Here is an 18,475-nt window from a genome sequence, read left to right as displayed (position 1 = left end):
CCTGCAGTTTTAATCAACTGATCTACCAATCCACGGTATCAACCCAGTGTGTCCTCCGAATATATGTTTTTCATTTGAGTTTCAAATCTAGGCAAAAGAAATCTTCAAATTGTACTACAGTTTCAATCAAAGGGTCTACCGAATTAAACAAGGCTTCCATGATGTCCCCAGCAGCGGTATCAACCCGATCTTGTCCTCCGAGTGTTTGTCTTTCATTTGCGTTTAAATTCCAGGCATAAACAATGTTTGAATCAAATAAACTGCTGAATCAATTACGGCTTTTATTATGTACCATGTCGCGGTATTAACACAATTATGTTCGCCAAGTTTATGTCTTCCACTTGTTTTTAAATGCAGATATAATATGTATCCAGACAGACATAATATGTTGTAAGATCTCCAAATTGGACTTAAATTTGAATCAAACAGTAAACCGAGAAAATCACGGCTGCCATTCAGGGATATGGTGCGACCCGAAACTCTTTACGTGCAGCACGCGCTGTTCGGAGCGAGCACGTTCGGGTCGAGAGAGACGAGTAAGTGCAGTTTGTGCTCGGGGCTCTCAAAGAGCCATGCACAGGATAGCACTCTAACTGCATTTTTTCGTTCTGCTTCTGCATGACTTTCGACCTTTGAACGGGGATTATTTCCCGCTATTGCGTTCTATAAAAATATAGGGAGTGAGTGCTAGTAATGGACCCCTTAAGGACGGAAACTTACTTCAATCACTTTGATAGAGTAAGACTCATGACAAATTGCCATTCTGCAGCACTAGATGACAAGCAACAGGTATCAGCATCGCATTTCGTACATAACACATGGTAAAACATTTATTTTTACTACTAAAATATGTATTTTAAAATTATGTAGCCAGGTTGCCTATTATGGCCACCCCCGGGTCCATAATACGCAACATCGAGTTTGTTTACATACGTATTATGGTCCCCCCATTTGATTTACATGTTCCATTTCCACGTGTTCCTGTTGCCTATTATGGACCCCCCCTTCTGTGCTAGTAATGGGCCCTTTAGCGCGTTTACATTCATAAATTAGTTAATATAACTAAATTTCAGTCTCCCAGTGCAAAACAATTGTATGAAACTACTACCGTCATAAGTGAAGCAACTTTATCCTATGGAAGTTTGCAGGAAATTGTAGATTCAAGCGTAAACTCTCTGTTTTTGTTCAGGGGGTCCATTATACGCACGGGGTCCATTACTAGCACTCACTCCCTAATATAAACGCTACTATTCAGCAAAATTCATTCAGATTCATCTACCGGTGATTAAAACACATTTTTTCAAATGAAGGAGTATTCCAGACATACTATTTTCATGACTGATCAGTGTAAATAGAATAATAGTTATTTATATGAACGGTACATCTGAACAAATCCTTGCTTGCATGAAACAAATTAATTTGAAATAAAAATTACTGTAGCATTTTACCCGCAATTAAACAGAGCCGCAGAGATTTTAAAAATAAAAATAAATGTTTCCGAATGACATTTAACTCAAATCGGCTGAGATGTATCTTTAATTTCACTCATATATATATAACTACATTGTTTTCACTTTAATTAACGAACGGGCTACTGAAACCGAAATAATGCTTATTTTGAAATAAAGAACTGGACCTCATTTCTTTTTTATTCTACGTATTTTAATTATTTTCCTTAATGTATATTAAAGAAACTGCAAAAAAAGATCAAATAATTTGCAAATAAGACACGAACGTGCTGGATGTCTAACGTTCCAATAATGTTGCGAAAATAAACTATCAGAAACATTCACCGTCTTCTGCACTTCAAAGGGTGCTCTTCAAAGGGTAGTGCAGCCGTTGACTCGCACGCAGTTGTGAGAGCGCGCGCACCTTCGGCTCCGTAGCTCGCAAGATTTGAGAGTCGCGCTCCCGAAGCTAGGAGCAGCACCAACATTTTTCGCACCGCTCTGAGTATTTAGACAATCCCTGCTGCCATTACGTTCTCAGCCTAAGCGTGAAGCGATATCCTTTAAGGTGGTTATACAACAAAGCCACAAATCGGCCATCTTGGAAACCACGTGTTTTTTCTAGTGATTTTTCAAGAGCACGAATTGAGAAAACCTCAATGCCCATGGGTATGAAACATCCGTAGATCGTTTGCTTACTCATGCTTAACAATCGACTTTAATTTCAGCATTGTACGAAAATTATTACGCTAGTTTTGAGCTTTTGACAATAGGAGTAGAAAATCGTGTGGTGAATTTGAAATTCACCACATGGCGTGATTGTATAATCACCTTAAGCATATATTGTTTACTGGCAGTCCGTGTCTAGTCACATGAAATTGTTTGGGATCCCCGAATTGTTCTGGAACGATTCGGTTAAACGGTTTAACGAATCAACCACGACTTCCGTACACAGGAAAAAAAATTACATAATAAAAAATTTTAAAAATCGATGGCTTTAATGAAAAGTTTTGTTGGTTCATTTCGGTAGAGGGTAGCGAATGTTTAAAATAGAAATATGAAAACATTTGTTACACCATTTTTTAAAAAGCTGCGTACTGCAAAGCTACAAAAGACTTTACCCTCCATTAATGTTTTTCCTTTAAATTTAATATGAATGAATGGTATTAGTTTTTTTTATCTAATGTTTTATTCAATCGGGGTCGGATCTTAAATACAAAGGCGACAGGATGTTATGTTCAGCACCCGACCAGCAAGCAACTGGGTACATAATAATTAAAATAATCCATAAACATTGTATAGTTTACATTTAGTTTAACAAATCACAGAAGCTAACATGTTTTTGAATCTTTTCTGTAGTTTCTTAGACCCTGTAGTATAAAGTGATTCCATCAGTTACCGAATTACCACCATATGCATAATAGGGATGTTCAAAATTTGTTCCTATGTTTTTCATGTCATGTCATGTTCATCATTTCAATACCGCACGAAATGGTAAATTGCTAAAAACCTGAAAATTCAATTGTAAAACTACGGTGTAGCCAAGTGTATGGCCAAGTTGAAATGTGAGGTAAGTTGAAACTAAAGCTGTAGTTTAGATCGAAAATGACCGAATGCCCTGATTATTGTTTTCCCTATAAGCACTCCCTGCCATTGTGTAATTTTCGCTCTTTGCCAAATCCAAACCAACTTTTTGGCGTGCCAATGAAATAGGTCTCAAAACACTGGCACTATTTGGAAGAGCCTTTCATCAAAAGTTCACAGTAGGTAATAATTCAGTATTGAATAAGTATAATGATTATGAAAAATCGATGGAAAACCGTTTTAAATTACTCCTTCCATCGGGGCAAATAGAAATGCGTGGTTTGGGGCAAGTTGAAACAATGATTCAAAATGTCACCCTCGCAATTAAAAGTAATTTTTTTTTCCAGAATTCAACATGGTCTTTAAATACATCCGGTAAATTATGTTTGTGACTTTATGGTATACTGTCGTTATTCTCATAAGAGTTCGATGTCAATTTTTTCCGATTTGAGTAATTTGCCGTTAAATAAGGCAAACTCGTTTTACATGGAGAAATACAGGAAAATCTAATCTTTGGAAAAGAGCTTCAACACTTGACATAATATTCTATACATGTATCAAAATCCGGAATGTGACTGTTATGTGAATAAATATCAAGATGGGACAACACAAGTGGCTTTTGATTTTCAAATCTCATGTAGCAAGCCTACTATTTTATCAGTTTTTCTTAAATATGAGACTGAAAGAAATTAAAAAAATGAATTCAAAAATTGTCAAAATTTGACTCTGGGACTCTTTTGCGAATTTGAGTACATATATATATATATATATATATTTTTTTTTTTTAATACGGCAATATTAGCTTTAGTCTGCATATCGCGCAGTGTTTCAACTTGCTCCGATATGCGGGGCAAGTTGATACCAATATGAATATACTACCACTAGGTACTGTATTCATTTTGGTAATTTTATTATTTTTCATGTGCAATCTTTGGTCCGAACTAGCAAACACCGCAAACGGATTTAAAGTTTATTAGAGGGTGTTTTTACAGCATTTCAATGTTCAACTTTGAAAAAACCGTTTCAAGTTTCCTGGTTACGTTGCAACGGTTTTCTAAACGAATGATTATTTTACTGCTACTCATCATTCATACAGCTGCTAACTTTATTGTGTGGATGTTTATAAGTTAAGGCGAAATTGCATGACTGAAATTATGATTTTTTTTATAAACTATAAACGTAGAAACAGTTTGAAATATCTTTTAAAACGGCTCACAACATAACAGCCAGATCACAGTACCATAAATCAACGGGTTGTCTGAAACGTAAAACAAGATGTATATTTTATGTGGGATACATTAGCCAATTTGCCGGAAACCGTTTTACGGGCAGTTACTAAAACGTTTTCCAGGATCCAGGATGCCAGTCAGCCAGCAGCACGAAAAAAGTAAACGATCTTAATTAAAAAAACATGATTCCTTTTATCTGCGAGAGCATAAAAAGCTTAATGTACACTGCTCGACTTCAAACCCCCGCGCGCCGACCCCTGCTCGGTTATCGTAACGCACCTTCATCGTTCGCTTTCATCTAGCCGGGCCTCCTACATATCGTCTCGCTTACCGTTGGCTTACTCTTCTCGAAAAATACGACCGATGTTGCTTGTTTGGCTCCTTCATATTCGTTTTTCCGCCTGCCCTCGATGATGCGATGATGGTTGAACAGAAAAAAAGGCGATGGCGCATATTGGATGTTGATGCTTTTCCAACCTCCATCCCCAACGATAAACTGGCTACCGAAGCCGGGTTATATTTTTCATAAAAGCATTTAAATGTATTTCCAATAAATATAAGGGCAAAAACGTTTTTCTCATTTTGGATAAACACTAATAAAAGCTGATACGATGCTTCCAAACACGGAAAACAACCATCCTCTATCCTTCCCTCGGTTGGTTCGGTTCTGGAGCCGGTTGTTTTCGTTTGCTTCGTTCATACAGTGAAGGGACAACACATGTCGTATCCTAGGTAGGTTGTACACGATGGGGATACTCTGCAAGATGCTGAGCTAGAGCTGGCATAATGATGGCCCCATAGCATGGTACAGACCTACAGTTCGATTATTGGACTGGCTCAAAATTCAATCTTTTATCGACAAAGTGTGAATTAATTAGAATCACGAAGCTCCTCTGAATTTGGATGCGTAATGGATAGGTACAATATTTAAAAAGATTTTTCGAACTCCAAGGAGAAGCCTAGACTAGAAGACTAGAAGACTAGACTAGACTCCAAGGAGAAGCCAATGATTGAACAGTTTTTACAGTGTATATTTTTTTTCACATACCCCCATTGATTACTTAAAACATTGCCGAAGACATCAAAACGATCGGACAAGCCGTTTTCAAGTTTTATTTTTAAGAAAGTGTTCAAGGTGTTTTGCTTAGGCCCTTGTCAAAAGTTAGGCTAGAGTCAAAATTGAAAACCAATGATGCAAATTAGGTTTTTTGATCATAAAGAATGTATATGCTAAATTTCAGGGAAATCAAAAAATATAAAATTGAAATCTTGACAAAAATTGTGGTTTTCGCGAGAACTGCTGAAATGGTTTTTTGGCGATTGTTATTCTAATGGTGGTTTTCTTGCGATTTTCGTACAATCAGCTGAACTACTTGGCCAGACGCGCGGTCCACTAAGGACCAAATGACAACACGAGCAACCACTCCAACTTTACGGTAGCCGGTCAAGCAGAGTGGAAGGTCGAAAATTTTCAATATCTTGGCAGTCACTTAGCGTCGGACGGTGGAGCCAAGATTGACAGAAAAGCACGGATTTAGAAGGCTAGAGCTTAGATTAGTCAAGGTACCAAATTGCGGATATTCAACTTTAACGTGAAATCATCAACCAATGTCTATATTTCATAATTCAAGACTGGTGGCCTCACAACTGGATGTCGAGTGCTGAGCTCCATCGACAATGCCTTCAAAAATGATGGCATGTCCGATCCGCATAGCTTCCCTCTTCAGTATATATTATGTTGGGAATCAATGTAGTCAGCAATGAATGCAGTCAAATAGTTGACCGGACATCTTGAAAATCGTACCACTCGTGTCAATCGCTGCATTTCGAATTACCTTTTCCAAAGCAATGTAGAATAGCACACATGAGAAATCATCGCTTTGCGCGTTTAAAAGCGGCTCGATAATGGTCCTGAAACTCGAACTACGCACATCACCCGATCTATCGTTGCTTTGACTAACCGTATATTTTTTTCCGGAAATCCGTGTTCGTGAACGTACAAACGTTAGAATACTGAACAGATCGGGTAACCATAATTATTATGTAACTTTTGAAGAGACTTATATTGAAACCTAAGATCAGGGGAAATATTTATCAAACCTTACACGGTAGGCCATCGGCGTCAGTATATACAATCTGAAAAGGCTTACGCGACCAAGATTGGATGCCATGAATCTGATTTTCGCTTTGTTTTGAGCGATATGAGATGATAGCAGTAATGCAAATCCTGTTATAATTCATAGCTGGAATAGATGGAAAAGCACAGTAGTAAACAAACACAGTAAACAAAAATAAGTTGTAGTTATGCCACGATTTAACTCTCTAACATTTAAAAATGGAATTGAAATATTGGGATTGTGAATTTTTAGGATTTTTAAATTCAAACTGTCATTGCCCTATGACGTTTACAGGCATACTTTTGTTTTTAGATACGGGATACAAATGCTAATTGGAAATGAACCTCGATCAGAACAGGTCAAACCATGATGGATTTTCAGAAGCTTATCTGCATTGACCATGTCAATGCATGGTATGGTAGGAGAGCGCAAAACTTGTTCGTTACCTTCGATAAGAGCTGATACACACATAAACACACGTTTGAGTAGGGTGTACCAAAAAAAAATGCTTTCGGTTTTCTAATTACAATGCAGATAAATTTGAATCTCCGATCGCAAGGATAAAAGAATCCAAGGTTCAATTCTGTATTTTTCTGAAACCTTGGATTCTCCATATAAGATTTATCACAGATTCTGGGAGGTGATGGGTAACATTAACATATTTTGATATGAAAATTATTTTAAGCGTTTAGCAGAATGTATTTACTTGTCATAAGACGAGTTTGTACTATTTCATTTAATTCCACTTCTTTATTGTACCTTTGACAGATACTTATTTCGACCTCAACAGTAAAGCCGTCTTCAGCACCCTACTGTCATCGCCTATCTCTCCAATTGGAAAAAATGGTGGCTAACATCTCTGGGGTTAGCGCGCGGTGGGTCCCACTGACAATTCGTAATTAGTAATCAAAAACATTATTTCAGGACTAATTTTCTGTGATGGAGTAATTGTTGTTAAGCGATTTGAATGAATTTATTACTATTATCGTTATGTACCACGTATTCCGTGCAGTGAAAATGTGTTCGATTTTCAATTTAATTGTAATAAGACCGTCATTCAACACAACACGGTTAGTACGGTGCAAAACAAATTTGAATATTTGGTAACAATATTGTATCAGAAAATAACACCCATAGCAAAATAATAACGTGAATTTTATGCTGGAGCCAGAAGCATAGCTGTGTGTCATCTAGCTGGTCTTCAGTGTCTCGTCTTTGACGGACTTACTGTTGAGGTCGAAATACGTATCTGTCAAAGGTACAAGTAATAAAACATTGTCTTTAATGCACATTGAACATTTATTGAAATATTTATACTTACCTCGGCTAAGTAACTCCTAAGAAGTTATTTTTAAATGCACTGGTGGAAATAAGTATAAAGACAAGCTCGGTTTCCATACAAAATGGCCATATTGGGAAGTCAATATCTCGATTCTTAGCGATTCGATTGGGCTGATTTTTTGCCAACAAGCCTAAAATGACTTGAATTTTTATTCAATGATAGTTACATTTATGCATACATTCTGGTTATACGCGTTTCTATTGGAAATAATTATAAAGACAGTTCCGTTGTATGGAGCTCCATATAAAAAGGTGGTGTCTTTATAATTATTTCCAGATTTTGAGGTTAAAATCAACAGAGATGTATACAATTTACTCAAAGATCGAAAGTTCAAGTTAAAAACAGGTGCCTAGTAAAATTTCAGCCAAATCGAATCGCTACGAATCGAGATATCGATCCTCAATCATGATAAAAATGTATGAAAATCGTGCCTGTCTTTATACTTATTTCCGGCGGTATAGGCCTAGGAGTTCCGAAATCCGACAATCGTTTTGAATGATCTTGTTTTAGAGTTTATGTTAAGTCTCCGAATTAAATCTTCCGTAATTTGGCGCCAAGAGACTCGAATGCAAAGCACATCAGAGATGCGGGAATCCTCCCTATGAAACTTTCGAGTGGAAAGTTTCCTTGACATCCACAAGCCGTAAGATAGCAATGTCTTAGGTTATCATACACAGGATTCTGTTTTTACACGATTTTTTTTCGCTTGTGTGTTTGATCGTGTGACTTCAATTTGCCATCAAAATCTTTGCAAAGAAAGAAAAATAACATGGTAATTAATATGCGTTAAACATTTTAGGTGCAACATTGAGAAATTGTGTAAAAACAGAATCCAGTGTACTCTGAGCGAAATAAAAATAGCATCATCATGGACAACAGGATGATCCACGATGAATTACATCCCCGCAACTTCGACGTCGTGGCGCTGCAGGAGATTTGCTGGACAGGACAGAGAGTGTGGAAAAGCGGGCATCGAGCGGCTACCTTCTACCAAAGCTGTGGCACCACCAACGAGATGGGAACCGGCTTCATAGTGCTGGGTAAGATGCGCCAACGCGTGATTGGGTGGCAGCCAATCAACGCAAGGATGTGCAAGTTGAGGATTAAAGGCCGTTTCTTCAACTATAGCATCATCAACGTGCACTGCCCACACGAAGGGAGACCCGACGACGAGAAAGAAGCGTTCTACGCACAGCTGGAGCAGACATACGATGGATGCCCACTGCGGGACGTTAAAATCGTCATCGGTGACATGAACGCACAGGTAGGAAGGGAGGAAATGTATAGACCGGTCATCGGACCGGATAGTCTGCACACCGTATCGAATGACAACGGCCAACGATGCATAAACTTCGCAGCCTCCCGCGGAATGGTAGTCCGAAGCACCTTCTTTCCCCGCAAAAATATCCACAAGGCCACATGGAAATCACCTAACCAAGAAACGGAAAACCAAATCGACCACGTTCTAATCGACGGTAAATTCTTCTCCGACATCACGAACGTCCGCACTTACCGCAGTGCGAATATTGAATCCGACCACTACTTACTTGCAGTATGCCTGCACTCAAAACTCTCGACGGTGTACAACACGCGTCGAAGTCGGACGCCGCGGCTTAATATCGGGCGGCTACGAGACGGTAGACTAGCCCAAGAATACGCGCAGCAGCTGGAAGTGGCACTCCCAACGGAAGAGCAGCTAGGCGCAGCGTCTCTTGAAGATGGCTGGAGAGATATTCGATCCGCCATTGGTAGCACCGCAACCGCTGCACTTGGCACGGTGCCCTCGGATCAGAGAAACGACTGGTATGACGGCGAATGTGAGCAGTTAGTGGAAGAGAAGAATGCAGCATGGGCGAGATTGCTGCAACACCGCACGAGGGCGAACGAGGCACGACATAAACAGGCGCGGAACAGACAAAACTCGATTTTCCGGGAAAAAAAGCGACAGCAGGAAGATGGAGACCGTGAAGAGACGGAGCAACTGTACCGCGCTAATAACACACGAATTTTCTATGAGATGTTAAACCGTTCACGTAAGGGCCACGTGCCACAGCCTGATATGTGTAAGGACATAAACGGGAACCTTCTTACGAACGAGCGTGAGGTGATCCAAAGGTGGCGGCAGCACTACGAAGAACACCTGAATGGCGATGTGGCAGACGAAGATGGCGGTATGGTGATGGACCTGGGAGAACGCGCGCAGGACATAATTTTCCGGGCTCCGGATCTCCAGGAAATCCAGGAGGAGATTGGCCGGCTGAAGAACAACAAAGCCCCTGGGGTTGACCAACTACCAGGAGAGCTATTCAAACACGGTGGTGAGGCACTGGCTAGAGCGCTGCACTGGGTCATTATCAAGATTTGGGAGGAGGAAGTTTTGCCGCAGGAGTGGATGGAAGGTGTCGTGTGTCCCATCTACAAAAAGGGCGATAAGCTGGATTGTAGCAACTACCGCGCAATCACATTGCTGAACGCCGCCTACAAGGTACTCTCCCAAATTTTATGCCGTCGACTAGCACCAACTGCAAGGGAGTTCGTGGGGCAGTACCAGGCGGGTTTTATGGGCGAACGCTCCACCACGGACCAGGTGTTCGCCATTCGCCAAGTACTGCAGAAATGCCGCGAATACAACGTGCCCACACATCATCTATTCATCGACTTCAAAGCCGCATATGATACAATCGATCGGGACCAGCTATGGCAGCTAATGCACGAACACGGTTTTCCGGATAAACTGATACGGTTGATCAAGGCGACGATGGATCGGGTGATGTGCGTAGTTCGAGTTTCAGGGGCATTCTCGAGTCCCTTCGAAACCCGCAGAGGGTTACGGCAAGGTGATGGTCTTTCGTGTTTGCTATTCAACATCGCTTTGGAAGGTGTAATACGAAGAGCAGGGATTAACACGAGTGGTACAATTTTCAATAAGTCCGTCCAGCTATTTGGTTTCGCCGACGACATAGATATTATGGCACGTAACTTTGAGAAGATGGAGGAAGCCTACATCAGACTGAAGAGGGAAGCTAAGCGGATCGGACTAGTCATCAACACGTCGAAGACGAAGTACATGATAGGAAGAGGTTCAAGAGAAGACAATGTGAGCCACCCACCGCGAGTTTGCATCGGTGGTGACGAAATCGAGGTGGTAGAAGAATTTGTGTACTTGGGCTCACTGGTGACTGCCGAAAATGACACCAGCAGAGAAATTCGGAGACGCATAGTGGCTGGAAATCGTACGTACTTTGGACTCCGCAAGACGCTCCGATCGAATAGAGTTCGCCGCCGTACCAAACTGACAATCTACAAAACGCTCATTAGACCGGTAGTCCTCTACGGACACGAGACCTGGACGATGCTCGTGGAGGACCAACGCGCACTAGGAGTTTTCGAAAGGAAAGTGCTGCGTACCATCTATGGTGGGGTGCAGATGGCGGACGGTACGTGGAGGAGGCGAATGAACCACGAATTGCATCAGCTGTTGGGAGAACCATCCATCGTTCACACCGCGAAAATCGGACGACTGCGATGGGCCGGGCACGTAGCCAGAATGTCGGACAGTAACCCGGTGAAAATGGTTCTCGACAACGATCCGACGGGCACAAGAAGGCGAGGTGCGCAGCGGGCAAGGTGGATCGATCAGGTGGAAGATGACTTGCGGACCCTCCGTAGACTGCGTGGTTGGCGACGTGTAGCCATGGACCGAGCCGAATGGAGGAGACTCTTATATACCGCACAGGCCACTTCGGCCTTAGTCTGAATAAATAAATAATAATCATCATGGACAAAATCTTCTAAATTTGTGAGCAGATAATGAAAATTTCAGTTTTGAACGTTAGTGCAATCTGTTCAGCAATGTTTCAGTTCATTAAATTAGTATTGATGCGGAACACTTATCAAAAAGCTCCCAGCATTAACGAATACGAAGATTTAGCATATTTCTTCTTCTTATTATTATTATTAACATTACATCCCCACACTGGGTCAGAGCCGCCTCGCAGCTAAGTGTTCATTAAGCACTTCCACAGTTATTAACTGCGAGGTTTCTAAACCAAGTTACCATTTCTGCATTTGTATATCATGAGACTAACACGATGATACTTTTCTGCCCAGGGAAGTCGAGACAATTTCCAATCCGAAAATTGCCTAGACCGGCAATGGGAATCGAACCCATCCACCCTCAGCATGGTCTTGCTTTGTAGCCGCGCGTCTCACATTATGGCATTATCCTGTTTCAAAACAAGATCAGGATACAGCCATTTCTAGTCGTGTTTGAACAAGCATATCTATAGCCTTTCAATGCGATTGTTAGACTAACGCTCGTTGATATCCGAATCAATGGAACCGTCAAAATGAAAAGGCTCTTTAATCCAACAGTATATCACCAAGTACACGAACTCATCAACCCCCTTGATTTTGTTACTAGCGATACAGTCTCGTAGCAGGTGGTAAATGTTGTCCTCTCGCGAGCTGCTTCCTGTCACATTCTTCGACTTCGACGTGCTGACGAGTAGTCCAATCCGTATAGATTTCCTCTTCAGGCTGAAGTCCCAAAGAAAATCGGACGAAGTTTAAGCGTTTATTCGGCCAAAAATAGTCTTCAGTTAAAAATCTAGCCTATGCAGCCAAAATTGTTTGTTGGAGTAGGTTTCTCCATTTTCTCAATGTTACGTGTCATAACATCAATGTCGTCAGTAAAGACAAATAGTTGCAAGGATTTCGTGATGCATTATGGAAACGGGAAATGTCACATTATTATGGTACACATGAGTTCATCCTCCCGAGCAAGACCTGGTACGTTGAGCTCTGAAAGAAACCTTTTCTATTTCCAAATTCATAAAGTCATAAAGCAATAAAATATTTGCCTATTCGATAAAATGATAAAAATGAGAAACATTTCAAGCTACTTTTCGTTTTTTGCCTTTTGATCGGATGAAAATAAGACTTTTGAGATGAAGAAAATGCAGTTACCCTAAGGACAATCCTCACGGAATCCAAATTTGGAAGTACTCGCGTTTTCAAGGGCACAGTACTCAATACGGAAGGAACACACAACTTTCAATTTTGGATTCCGTGAGGATTGTTCTTAACGGACTGCGAAATCGTGTGCGAAATACCGAAATTCAGCTGTGATAATCATTTATTCTGGGTGAGTCTAAATAGGAGTAAATGCCGGAATAAAATTTCATCTATATATCGTTATTGGCGCATGGGAAACTAGTAAAACTGATGCAGAGCAATATTATTTTCCTGAAGCACCATGCGACGCCTTTGCCGTATCCCTAAGTCAATGCTCACCGTTTCTGAATTGTTTTGGAGCACCCTAATCACACACTGGAAAACTCTCCAGAAAGCAACGTCGCATACTTACACATGGTCACATCGTTCACTAACAGTTTGGCGAAGTTTTCCTCCCTGGGTCCTTTGATGTGTCGTCGCTGTGCTGTTTTTTTTTCTTCGACAGCACCGCCTGCTGCCGTTACTGCAAATAAAACTTTTGATGGTTTTGTTTTATGTTTGGTAATTGATTCAACTTTTTTTTTCAACTATGCTTTTTCTTCCACCATTATCGTAACTGGGATGCAGGACATTTTTTTTTCTCTCTTACATCCACCGTTTTGATATATGTGGGCTGCTCAACACTGTCGGTTTCATAGATTAGCTTGTGTGTTCTGATCTGAAATTAGATTTGGTTTAGTACATTAAGCTAAAACTGAATCCGCTGTTACTTTGCTTCTAATGCAATGTTTTTTTTGTCGGCCAAGTTGTCGACGGATCAGCACAAATGTGTAGCGCATGAATAAAAAACGTTAAAATAGGTGAGCACTTTTATTCCAGATAATTATACGGTATGCAAGAGGAGGTGTATCCTTAGCTGCCTAGCGGAATGGTGACGACGCGTGTGCTGCTGCCGCAGCATTTTAGTGAAACGCCTCTCGTTTTAATAGAAAGCTTATTTTCGCTGCAGGATTCTGCCCCACCACTTATGCGCAACAGTAGCGTATTCCGCCAATTAATAAAAATTAGAGCACAATTGAAATCTTCGTGCCATGTGATGTGAGAAAACCAAGCGTAAATATTGTGACATGGTTTAAATTGAGGACACGTGGCTGGAGGTTTCCGCCCTAAAAGGAGTACACAATTTTATATTTTATTGACTGTATTAGAGCATAGCATTTAACCCTCAATTTATGCTATGATTTTTGTAGGCGCTTAAAATCTTAGCATTCATGTTATGGGAAAACCATTTCCAGACCAAACGTACACTAGCTATTAATTTTATCAATTAAAATGAGACACATTCTAATTTGAGGTGAATCTTTTTATATCAGCTTCATAATCTATAATCTATCTATTATATCATTTTCAAAGAAAGGTCATATTCCGCAAAACGTCATTTTTATTGAAAAGTTATTTTTTTTTTTTTTTGACTTTATTAAGGAGACTTTCAGCCCGAGGCTGGCTCGTCTCCGGATATTGAAAAGTTATTTTTGGTGTAACATTTATATAGACATGATGTGTCGGGCATAATGGACGTTAGGGATAATATAAATTCCACATTTTTTAGTTCATTTTCAAATTTCAAATTTCTAAGCGGGCTTAGTAGTCATATGGCTACTGCTTCTGCCTCATACGCAGGAGGTCGTGAGTTCAATCCCAGGTCCGTTCCATTCTCCTACTTTATATGTTTCTATTTATTTCTCATGTTCTAGCAATCGCTAGAACTGGAAATGGACTTCCATACCGTTTCCATTACTATTCCTATACCTTCAACTTGAGTATTCTAACAGTAATCTGCTAGAATTAGAAATGAACTATAGAGCTCGTTTCCCTACATCCAATTAGAAATTTCATCAGTTACCTTCTCCTATCTATCACATTGGCAGCTCGTTAACCAAGACGGACCTCTGCCTCTCCAACCTAACCCAGAAATTCCAACAAATTCCGCATGAACTCGTGGCAAGTGCAGAGGTATATTCGGCTTGCAGTGGGCGAGTGATTGCATCATCATTTCCTCCCTCTTCCCTACATTGACTTGCATTCTGACGTGGCAGGCGCCAGTATGACCTAACAAATGAGATCACCAGTACTTGTACATTGAAGATGTGTGCTAGTCCCAAGCAAACATCTGTTGGTTCCCTGTGCAAGAACAGCTGATCTGGTCATAATGGAGTAGCAACTACGAGCAGTCAATCAAGCTCAAGCTCAAGCTCAAGCTCATTTTCAAATTTCAAATTTCTAAAAAAATGAAAATCCTGGACAATAATAGTTTCACAAAAATAACTTTTACCTAAAAATTACTTTCAGTATAGTATGGCATTGGCATAGCATACCGTTTTGACTCCATATTCCGTAACAGTATTTTGCAATCTTGGTCTTCCGTACGAAAAACTGATGAAATTTTTAGTTTTAGGGTGCTAAAACGCTAGTGTTTGCAATTCGAGTCATGTTCGGGATTTGAGTCAAAACGGTATGTGATTGTACAAATCGTGGGTGGCTACACAATGTGCAATTGAGCATCTACTGTATATATTCTTATTTTCCCCAAGATGACTTTTCAACGAAGATGACATTTTTTCCGAAAATGACATTTCGCGGTATATGACTTTCTCTTGAAAATGAAGAGAGCGGGCCATTAGCATAAAGTCATTGACCGGAAAAAAGCGATTGGCATCGATCCCTTCTTTAAGAATGGGTGAAATATTTTTTTTTTTTAATCTTTATTTAGGCCGATACAAATATTTAAAAACTATTTTGTCTCGTCGGATTTTTTTGCCAAAAAATAATATTTTGAGGGGGCATCAAAATAAAATTCGGATAATTTTGAGGATTTTCAAAACATTCTTTTACAAATCCAAACAGTTTTTTTTTCATTTTATTTTTTTTTTTAATTATCCTCTTTCCCTTTACCTTTCGCAGACTAGTAAGACAAAATGTTAATTAAATATTTGTACAGTACAGCCTTATGTGTTTTTTTTAAATTCTAGATTATGAACAACACAGAATAGGCGAAATAAGGCAATGGTTGATTTGATCCATTCTTCCAAAATAATCGTTTGTCCATTATTATGGTATGATGATGTCTGTATGTTTTTTTTCTTGAGCAAGGGTAAATGGAAATTTGCAACCAGACACCTGAGGATGTTAACTAAGGTGACGTGGGGATGGGAGCTGTGGGGATGAGGTGATGTGGGGATAAAGCAATATATCATCAATACATCATTGAGAGCTTTTTTTAAAATTCTTTAGGATAAGTTCATTACTGCATCATTGAGAGCGTTCACCATTATGCTAACGTATGCATAAAGAATAAACAACATCGACTTATTGGTGGTAACCTCATTACCCGTGGATCGCAACCCGTGTTATAGAGACCTAACAGTTTCTTTCATTAACTCGCGTTCTGGAGACGAACACCCCGTGAACAACCATCGTGCATAAACTGCAATTATGTACCTCTATATCTACACATGCATGTGGGTCCTTGCAGCCCACCCGCGTCATGTTTGTTGCCGTGTTCACAGCATCACAGTAGTCTCTACTGCAATCATTGGTTTTGTTCAAGACGCCACCACCTCTGCAGCTACGACACAATCTGTTGAGCTGCCGTGTTCACCGCATTCCACATTTTGTCACAACGCGGCTTCATTCGGTAAATTCGGGTGCCAAAGCTGAAACAGTTAGTGCAATGTCAGGCCATTTGGACGATCGCCATTTGGCCGAAATGTTGAAACATGTTATCTAATATTTAGTGAGAGAGAAAAATAAGTAGTGATAATTGCAAAAAGTGAAGAGGAAAATGAAGAATCAGACATAAGAAATAAGAAGTGAGAAGTTGGAAGTGAGGAAAGGAAAACAAAAAGTAATTATTGAGAGGTAAGAAGTGAGAAATGAGAATGGAAAAGTGAGCAGTGAGAAATGCGAATTGAGAAGTGAGAGGTCAGAAATGAAAAATGAACAGTGAGAAAAGAGCAATGAGAACTGAAAACTGAGAACTGACGACTGAAAACATAGAAAAAAAACATGGAAAAAAATCCAATAAGGATCGAAACGTCGATCGTGGATCGATCATTCTTTGAAACCAGACTGAAACACTGAATAAATCATCGAAAAGTACATCACAAGCAGTCGACATAAAAGAACAAAGAACAAAGAACAAAGAACAAAGAACAAAGAACAAAGAACAAAGAACAAAGAACAAAGAACAAAGAACAAAGAACAAAGAACAAAGAACAAAGAACAAAGAACAAAGAACAAAGAACAAAGACCAAAGACCAAAGACCAAAGACCAAAGACCAAAGACCAAAGACCAAAGACCAAAGACCAAAGACCAAAGACCAAAGACCAAAGACCAAAGACCAAAGACCAAAGACCAAAGACCAAAGACCAAAGACCAAAGACCAAAGACCAAAGACCAAAGACCAAAGACCAAAGACCAAAGACCAAAGACCAAAGACCAAAGACCAAAGACCAAAGACCAAAGACCAAAGACCAAAGACCAAAGACCAAAGACCAAAGACCAAAGACCAAAGACCAAAGACCAAAGACCAAAGACCAAAGACCAAAGACCAAAGACCAAAGACCAAAGACCAAAGACCAAAGACCAAAGACCAAAGACCAAAGACCAAAGACCAAAGACCAAAGACCAAAGACCAAAGACCAAAGACCAAAGACCAAAGACCAAAGACCAAAGACCAAAGACCAAAGACCAAAGACCAAAGACCAAAGACCAAAGACCAAAGACCAAAGACCAAAGACCAAAGACCAAAGACCAAAGACCAAAGACCAAAGACCAAAGACCAAAGACCACAACCAAAGACCAAAGACCAAAGACCAAAGACCAAAGACCAAAGACCAAAGACCAAAGACCAAAGACCAAAGACCAAAGACCAAAGACCAAAGACCAAAGACCAAAGACCAAAGACCAAAAAGCCAAAAAAATCCACATAGGAATGCCGAGAAAATATCTAACCTACAAATTTGATAGACCGAAGATACAACTCAGCCACCTCCAGCATGTTCTTGGCATTAGCGGTATCCGATATTCGTCGTCGGCGGCGGCGTTTTCGTCGTCACGCCGAAAGCCATTTTAGCCGGCGGCGGCGTGAATCGGCGTGGCGGTTTTTTCATGACGTTTTTCTAAGATTTTTTTTTTGCTTTTTTCGGAATATTTTCAAGACATGAAGAAGAAGAATCTTTTGAATTTCGCATGAAAAATCTAATAAACTTCTCCAGAAAAAGTTTTTCAAAAATTTGAAAAATAATTTCGGATTGTTTGAAGTTTCGAAAAAACTTTGGAATTACCAAGAGAAGCTCTTTTGAATTCCCAAATAAAATTGTTTGGAAATTCTGCAGAAATTTGTTGCAATTTACATGAGAAACTTCAGAATTTTCGTAAAAGAAGTTCTTAACTTATACAGGAAAATCTTTGGAAATTTATGAAAAGTTCTTGTTGAGTTTCTGTTGTGTATTCTTCCAAGATTGCACAGAACATTATTGATAATTGTAGTAGAGTGCGGCTGGTAGAAATGGGTATTTTACCGTTGGCTTTCTCAGTCTAGAATAATAAAGACGGCTTGTTTGACATGGCCAATGATAAAACAGTCAATTCTTAAGAATTTCCGCGGGAGACTCTAAGAAGTTTTCGAGAAAAATTCTCTGGAATGTTCAGGAGAAATTCTTCGTAAATTTAGGGGCGATTCAAATATGATGTCCACTACTTTTTAAGAAGTCTAGACCCTCCCCTCTCTGTCACGC

General features: G+C 39.9%; 1 protein-coding gene across 1 annotated transcript; it reads left to right on the top strand.

The window, feature by feature from the left end:
* The first annotated feature begins 463 nt into the window (after nucleotides 1-463).
* On the top strand, nucleotides 464-17,668 carry LOC134221429 (salivary glue protein Sgs-4-like). Its single transcript, XM_062700620.1, has 2 exons — nucleotides 464-536; nucleotides 16,992-17,668. Exons 1-2 carry the CDS (start codon nucleotides 464-466, stop codon nucleotides 17,666-17,668), a joined length of 750 nt encoding a protein of 249 aa, XP_062556604.1.
* The last annotated feature ends 807 nt before the right edge of the window (nucleotides 17,669-18,475 follow it).

The sequence above is a fragment of the Armigeres subalbatus genome, chromosome 3, assembly GCF_024139115.2.
Source record: "Armigeres subalbatus isolate Guangzhou_Male chromosome 3, GZ_Asu_2, whole genome shotgun sequence".
NCBI classification, from domain to species: Eukaryota; Metazoa; Arthropoda; class Insecta; order Diptera; family Culicidae; genus Armigeres; species Armigeres subalbatus.
Note: the sequence above shows the minus strand (reverse complement) of the source record. Positions and strands in the feature narration are given on the sequence as shown.